At 44.1% G+C, this 8,530-nt stretch overlaps 1 protein-coding gene across 1 annotated transcript; it reads right to left on the bottom strand.

Moving 5' to 3' along the window:
* Window positions 1-1,020: 1,020 nt before the first annotated feature.
* hoga1 (4-hydroxy-2-oxoglutarate aldolase 1) lies at window positions 1,021-7,522 on the bottom strand. Its single transcript, XM_088635938.1, has 7 exons — window positions 6,827-7,522; window positions 3,765-3,893; window positions 3,197-3,324; window positions 2,434-2,568; window positions 1,985-2,081; window positions 1,573-1,706; window positions 1,021-1,369 (listed from the first exon to the last, which is right to left on the bottom strand). The coding sequence occupies exons 1-7, from the start codon at window positions 7,032-7,034 to the stop codon at window positions 1,220-1,222; spliced, it is 981 nt and encodes a 326-aa protein (XP_088492064.1). The 5' UTR covers window positions 7,035-7,522; the 3' UTR covers window positions 1,021-1,219.
* Window positions 7,523-8,530: the final 1,008 nt, after the last annotated feature.

Genomic DNA, 8,530 nt, shown 5'->3' with positions numbered 1-8,530 from the left:
AGAGTGGGACGCTGGGGACACCTGTGGTCCCCAGAGAAAGGCCAGAGGGAGCCCAGCCAAGCCTGGACACAAGGCAAGTGGCCACAAGCTGACACCGACATTTCATACATCTTAACCGCATCATCGCTATTAAGGGTCCGCTGCTCAACTGTACTGTTGAGGACGTTTGAGGTCTGAAATGAACATTTAACATATCTGGATCTGACTTGACTTGTCAGTTGAAATGGGGACGTGGACCTCACAGAAAGAGGCGATTTGCAAAGGGGGCGGACTGTCGGAACAGTTTAGAAATCTACTGATTAGTCTCCTGAAAGAGCACGGTAAATCTGTACAGAGGGCACCACTCTTATCTTACACAGCACTCAGTCATGTAGCTTTTTTTTCTTTCGAAGGGGGAGGGGAATCTTTTTAGCATATGGTTTTCAGTAAGGCAAGCAAGAGCAGAGAGGTCATCGCATTGTGAGCAGGTTTTTGTGCAGCTTTTCAGCTGTAAGCCGTTGCTCGGGTTTTTGTCGTGCCCGTTTTGGAACTGGTTACCCTCCCTCACCTTTATCACTGACACTGTCATACTGTAGGATTTTAAATCTTTTTGATATCCCAGGGGTGACCTTGGTGGTGAATGACTGCTGCATATATTACTTACTTGCATATATTTTTCCCCATATGTAAACCACAGAGCCACCTAGTGGTTGACATACTGTATTGTATTCTGTAGCTGCCACTTGGAATGCACGTCTGCTAAAAAAAACAAAAAGAGTGCCGTTTCATTTTTTTTTTGCAACGTGTGCAACTTGCTGTGATGTGAAAGCTTTTACACCACTGTAACCAAGGAGAAATTAAATTAATTTACAGACCAACAAAAAAAAGTGCATTATTGTGTTTATCTGGCTCTTTGGATCGACAACACAAACACTTCAAGCGGTTGTCTTTTTTATATTGGAAGAAATTTAATTTCCAAATTAATTGAAATTGTTGAATTATGTGAAATTGTTTACATTTTAAACCTCTCCTTATAAGTGACAGATCAGAAGAAAGCCACAAGCAGCCGCATGTTTCTGATTTCTCAAATCCTGCTGCTACATCCTACCCTGCAGCCACACCACCTCTCCTCAGCCACACCCCGTCTCATGTCCTTAAGACGCCACGCGTCTCGTCAGGCTGCCGACGGAGAGACACCCCCCCCGCACTTCCTCCGCCCGTCCTCCAGGGGTCGCCCTGCTCACAGCCACCCCTGGGAGGAGAAGTCATGCTGCAGCTGCCTGAGCTCGGCCTCCGAGAGGGGCTGCAGGGGTGGGCGGCACACCCCTCCGTGATACCCGGACCACTCCATCGCCTGCTTCAGGGCCGCCACCCCAAACTTCCGCGTCACCTGCGGGGGCGATGGGACAGCACAGGTCAGATGCAAGCTCATTTTTTTCCCCACCCGCCCCCTCCCTCCAAGACGATCGAGATCCTTTAACGTTACAGTTCCAAAGAGAACAATGGCAGAGAATGACATTGGGGGGCCTGTGCATACGCACGGCGAGAGTGGTACAGGAGGTCCGGCCTGATACACCCCGCTGTTGCACTCACTGCAGTGTTGGGTTCGATGAGCCGGTATTGCAGCTCCCTGGCCTCCTCCCACCGGCCGGCTAGACAGAGCTGCTCGAGCTGGCACACCTGATGCCCCAGGACGTTGGCCAACGCACACACACCTCCGACCGCCCCTGCAGCAGAGGTAAAAGATCTTTTCTGCCCACAGCACCCTGCCTTTTACATGGATGTGCAGCCTTCCTGAATTCTAGTCCCACAAATCTGAGGCTAGAAAAAGCAGAACTGCAATGTTAGAACATGATAATACCATCATGTTGGGTATGGTTAATCTATTTCTAGCTTTCCAACAATATTATATATTCTGCTCCATGATTCTGATCTAGTTTCTTCAGTATTTAAGGTAAAACAATCTCTGATGTGATTGTATTCATAATGACATGGCCAATCTTACCTACAGAATAGGCAGCCAGCAGGAAGCCAGCCGATCCTGCCAGCACTTGAAAACCCTCCTTCTGGGTTTTGTGAATGATGAGAGCAATTCTAGTGATCTTGAGAAAAAAAACACAAAACGTCAAGTCGTTTCCCCATCTGATAAAAGCTATTACCCTTCAGGCAGTAATTAAATAAAAAATTTAAACCTCATCATTTTCATTAACCTGGTTAAGAACTGTGCACTGTGCAGTTTTCTTTTCAATTATATTCACTGATATAGACAGTTCTAACTGAATAACACTTGCCCTTACTCAGTGCTTTACCAAATTAACCGTATTGTAATTCATTTTTAACCCTTGGCAGAACCCTGTCCAAGTGAGGAAAGAGCAGACCCCCTGTAGGTCCACGCCTGTTTTTCAGGAACATGTTTCTCTCTGGGTGTGTGCAGAAGTGGACTGAAGATCTTACATCCCCACCACTGTCCTTCAGGCCCACAATGTTGTCGTGCTGCGACAGTGTGAGCACAGCCTCCACAGGCAGGTCAAGGCCGGTGTTCCCAGGAACACTGTAGAGGATAACAGGCACAGGGCTGGCATCCGCCACCTGCAGGGGGAGACGGAGAGGCACAGCTGACGAATCCTCCCTGGGCACAGTTAACACACACCCCCATTCCCAGCATGACAGTCAGTGCCAACCAGCTCCTTCAAAAATCACAATGTGCACTCAAACAGACATGCACGCTTTGAATCTTTTACTTTTTTTGTCATTTACAAACTTACAATTTATTTTCATGAAGGAAAAAAACTAAATAAACTAAGGCCGATCGGAGTGAAAATGTGCTACTGTAACACTTATGGATCTAGTGCTATGGAGACGTTCCCTTGAGCAAAGAGCTTTGCCATGAAGCTCCAAAGCACAAGACGAACTGCCTCAGGACAGAGCACTTTCAAACCCTGCTAAAAAACATGAAGGCACAGGCCTGATGTCATGAGCAGCAGTGTGTACTTTAAATTTTGACACACACAAGGCCCATATGTATGCCCTGACAAGGGCATTTTGTGTGCCAAAACATCAACAGAGCTTAATCAATTACAATGGAGCTGAGTCTCCCACTTTTTTAACTGTGCCTAATAGAAAGTTATTGACCACATCCCTTGTGGCGTGTGACCAGCACATGGGAATCCACTAGCCCAACACTGAGGGTAGCGTTTTGTCCAGTCAGAGAGCGTACCCGTGTGTAGTGGTGGATTAGTGCTCTGCTGTCCATTCTGTTGCGGTAGTAACACGGAGTGACCACTAGCACTGCGTCTGCCCCAGCCTGCGCCATCTTTTCACTCATCAGCACTGTCGCCATGGACGCTGCGGGGCGGGAGGACAGGGTGTCAATAACTCTGTTCTGCACTTCCTGTCATAATTCTAACTAGACGGCCCAGGAGCCGTGCCAGTCACCTAACTGCTTCAACTGTTCGATACTACAATAATGGTGCTGTAATAGAGAAATGGACAAGAACTTTAAAGAAGAACACATAAGTCCTGTAGCAGATGCTGGAAGATGCATAATCATTAGATTTAAAACATTCTGTTTATTAGCATATTTAAAGTTAACGAGTTAACCAGAGTTCTGCATTTAGCATTAACATCATGACAAAAAGTCTATGATTGTAAGCTACTGTGTCATTTAATATAATCCTGTAAAACGGTATATCATCAGCCCGTGACTGCTGAAAGGGGTCAATAGGCCTGCTCTGCACACAATCCCTCTACAGGGCGGCTGTCAAGAAGGTGGCTGCTGATCTTACACTCGCAGCCGGATCCTGCGATCACCAGCTTGTCCTTGGGGATGCGCTGTCGCACCCTGTGCACGACCTCCACTCGCTCCTCAGCTGTCAAATAGGGATACTCCCCATTGGAGCCCTGGACCACCAGCCCTGCCACACACACAGGGGAGACAGACAGCAGTCAGGTGGGTGAGCTGCGGCACTCGAGAAACCTGCCAGACTCTAAGAGCATGCTGGAATATGAGCTAAAACACATGCTTTGGACAATGTTTCTAAAATGAAAATATTAGAGGCCTTCTTTTTCCTCTTCGTCAGGCACCACGTGTGCAACAGCCATCAGCAAAAACTGAGACACATTATATACAGGCATCCCTCTATTATCATGGGAAAGCAATGGATGTAAGGCAGGGTACACCCTTGATGAGACACCAGTCCTTCACAGGGCACACATAAATTCACCCCAGGGCCAATTTTCCCAGAAGCCAATTAACCCACCAGTATGTCTTTGAACTGTGGGAGGAAACCAGAGCACCCAGTGGAAACCCATACTGACATGGGGACAACATGCAATCTCCACACAGATAGCCCCCCAGGAATCAAACCCAGGGCCCCAGCTCCATGAGGCAGCGCTGTGAACCACCATGCCTGCTGTCCTCAGTCAAGTTAGTTTCACTGCATTTTGATCCTAGTTGGCCAACAAACACTGATGCTGCTGTCCAAGAGGATCCACCTCTCCAGACAAGAGCGTACTTCTACTTACAGAATATTGCCAGAAATAATGTACAACATCAGGCTTATGCTTAAAGAAAAAAAAATGTACCAGGCTAAGACCGGTGGCTGATGTTCCAGGACAGTGCCAGAGTCTGTCTGGGTCTGACTGCACTGTGTCAGGGTGCGACCCTGTGTCTTAGAGGGGCAGCCCTTACTGTGCCAGGAACCTTTTCACCTGAACTCTGATAGCAATGACCATCAGCTCAGATGGATAGCAGGAATAGATCAGCTATCATACCCACAAATGGCTGCTGGAATTTTTCAATTTCCAGGTCAGTTACAGACTGTACAGTGTGCTAACCTTCCGACTAAATGCATGAAACTAAATGACTGGTTCACCAACAGGACATTCCTACAGCTTCTAGTATTATTCCTGCTACCAGCCAGTCTCTTTTTCCAGGTGGGAACAACAAACACTGCCCTTTGTCAGAGAAACTATAATTAAAAGAGAGGTCACTGGGAATCCTTCTGCTGCCTCACCATACAGCAAGGAAAAAGTGTGAACAGACATGACACACTGCAAAGTCTGTAAAATAATCTGACCAACACAATGCGATCACAAAACTTGTTTAACTCTTCCATCCTGCATCGAAAACAAAAATCACAACGGTATCTTAAAAAAAAAAGATACAATTCTAGTTAAATAATCAGTAATCTGCTCTCCTAAATGCAGGGTCTTTTGAGGTTTTAACTTTATTAAATAAAAATAATGTCAATATATATAAAGAAATTAGTGTTGACACTTTCTTCACATTCATTGGTCTTAAATATGTGGCCTTGTAGAGTTAGGAGCCTAGTGAGATCATGCCATGAAAAAATAACCTCGAAGTGCTTGGTTTTGGGACTGTAAATCAAACACCTTCCCTCACAAAAGATGAATTTACAACTTTTTTGTAACAGGTCTAGTGTGACGCACAAGTAAGTACTGGGCCATCGCAAGCAGCATAAAACATAAACGGATGGGGTAAAAAAGACATTTTACAATGGCATATAGAAACAAAATCTCTGAAAAGGTGAACAGAAACACAGATCAAAGAATTGTGATAAACGTTCAGTGTGAAAACAGAGCACCGGGCATGACAAACCTGACAGGGTTGCAAGATTTCACACCCCTGTGCAGTTGCAGGTGAAGGCTGGATGATCACAGTTGTCCTAATGACGGCACTGACGAGCTGGACTTCATTCAGAAAAATCTGATCATCGTTTTCTTGAAGCCTCGTCATAGTAACCTTAGCACTTTGAGGTTTGACTAGCGCTTGTGGTCTCCTGGGTGGGAAATGAACACTTCCAAACTGGCGGAGAGGAGTGACAAAACTGTCGCGGGCTTTATTAATGGATCACTCAATGGGAAGGTTAGCCCTCCATCTGTGCCCAAGCTATGTTAAAGAAGAAGTTGCCTTGAACTCCATAGTCAGCACATTGTTCACCACCACATCTCTCCACGTTTTCCTCCACCAGGTCAGTCAAGGACACCACACTCTCAATCTGCAAACACCACATTACACAACTCTTTCTGCTGTAACGTCAGACGGTCTGTGGAAATCGGCTGTCAACATGTGTCCCCCAGACCAGTGTCCCCGAGTGCAAACATTGTCCTGCCGACGGAAAACCGCAGAGCCTCCGGCAGGTGCAGAGATTTCTCTTCCTGGCTTGTCTCCTGCTGTAGCCCGTAGCCCCCCAGGTTTTAAATAATCATGCAAATGTATGAGACAGATGTGACGGTGGCTGGCCGATATGGCCTCACAAAAACACACACAAAACCTGATTCTCTGGACTAGTTTGCCGATTGCTCAAACAGAAAATGTAACTTTCCAGGCAACTTCTCTGAAGATCAGGCTTTAGTTAATCAACTCAATAGCAACCTGGTGATCTCCATTATGCGTTCATATGTCTTTTGCTATTCCTGCTTTTAATTAAAACTAAAACCTTCCTACATTTCTACACATTCTATGTCAAGTCATCTCAGCGATTTTAAGTCAAATACAATTTACCAGGCAACTAGCGTTATTTTGTAATCTCATGCCAGGAGTTCAGTATTTAGTTATTCCAAGGAGCAATGCTACTCCTTTTCAGTCAACATGCCTACTTTCTATTTTTAATATTGATGCAAGACTGTTGCATTTTCCATAATGCAACAGTAACTATTTCACTGCAAAAGTAAGCTAATGACTTAGTATCACCTTTGCAAAATACAGTAGCTAAAGATGTCATTTGTGCAGAAACGAGGAGAAAAGAATTAGTGTACATTTTCCTGGTCTGTAAACCAACAAAACAATGCTGTAAGAAAAGTGAGTTTCATCTGTGCACCTTACCTCTGAAAGGTATCTTGGCGTATTTCTCCAGGTTTTCATCCAGTTTCTGATAATCCACCAGTTCATTCTGGGCGAACGGCGTGGCGATGGGCGGGTAGATTCCTCGGATATCGAGTTTGCGTCTGAAACTGTGGCTCTGCGTTCGCTTGCATAACAGCCACGCGCTTCTTCTACACCTTCCAAAAATTACACTTACAGCACCAAGCATACCGTACTGAAGTTTTAGTCCGTCTCTTTCTTGCAGTTAATAGAACTGCGCGTATTTGAGCTTGCTGAATACAGGCAGACCTCCTCAAGTTAATACGTAACGCGTCTATTTAAATATTAACTGGCCTGACATACAGTTGTCAATAAATCACTATTCCACGTCGTTTCAAACGCATTTCTATCATAACCAGGGTTATTATGCCATTTTATTCGCCAAGCAAGGTATTCTATCGAGCAACGGTAGCTATCATTATTGCTTAGAAAAGTGTTAATCTTGAAACAGCGATTTAAGTACTGTTTGAACTCATAATTGCAAAACATCTATATCTCACGGACATTTATTTAACTTTTAAACAACCTCTTGACGTGGCACCAAATGTATTAAATGATTAATTTATGATTGCAGTTGAATTACTAGCATTATGCTTTGCAGAGGCTCTTTATAAACTAAATTCACATTGGCCAGAAAACACATCTCCCTTACTTGCTGTCCCACGGCATACGCCTACCAATAAGGGATATCTATAAACTGCATGTCCCAACCACAAGCGCAAAATTAATTCCCAAACTCAAACCCAAGCACCCCTGAAGCTCTTCGATTTTTTTATTGTTGATGTCCTGACAATTTTGCAGTTTCAAAATGACGTGTTTTAAATTATACACTTTGTTTTTGCATATTTTAGCGGAATCTGAGCATTTTCATTCCACCTCCACACATTCTTGATGAAGGCAAAACAATTGTATTAAACACTGCGAATAATGAAGCAAGTATTTAACTAGGGGCAATGTGGCAGTTTAATCATGACGGACCCAAAACTATTTTCACCAAAGTGAAAAAAAAACATCCAAAATCGTTGTGGTACCTTAGGTTCATTCTAATCTTTGCAAAGAGAGACAGACATCTGTTGTATGTGAAATTTTGGAAATAATTGAAAGGCAGGGATAGCCTTGTCAAAAATGGCCATTGTGCCATGTATCGAGAATTTCCTGGGCAGGTTCTAATGCATACACAATGATGACTTCTAAACACCCATTCATGGTAACAATACAAAGTGACCTTTGCTGTAGTCCAATTATAAAACCTTCCTGAAAACAATTGAATTCAGAGCATTAAGGAAGCTGCACTGTGTCTTCTTAATTGCTCTGGAAAATAGCCTTTTTCATTACAAACTGAAACTCATTTCAAACCTTCGCTGAACTGCTGTGACGTATCGCATAATCTACATTGGGATGACAAAGGTTTCCAGATAAACTGTTACAAAAATAGGGAACATAATAAAACCTCAGGATTGACTGATTTAGTCTTTTGAAGCCACCGAATTTTAGAATTCTCACTGTAAGAGCCTCCTTAAAAATACAACACAAATACTGATGAGGAAGGTGTCCTTCTATTTAAGGGAGAAAAGGGTATTTTTAATCTTTGGTCTGATAGACAACGATACTGATGAATGAAGTGATACTGATGAATATAGAAGTAACAATCATTGCCATAATGAC

This window comes from Lepisosteus platostomus, chromosome 6 (assembly GCF_059453375.1).
Source record: "Lepisosteus platostomus isolate fLepPlt1 chromosome 6, fLepPlt1.hap1, whole genome shotgun sequence".
NCBI classification, from domain to species: domain Eukaryota; kingdom Metazoa; phylum Chordata; class Actinopteri; order Semionotiformes; family Lepisosteidae; genus Lepisosteus; species Lepisosteus platostomus.
The sequence above is the reverse complement of the archived record's forward strand: the minus strand, read 5'-3'. Positions and strand labels throughout refer to the sequence as shown.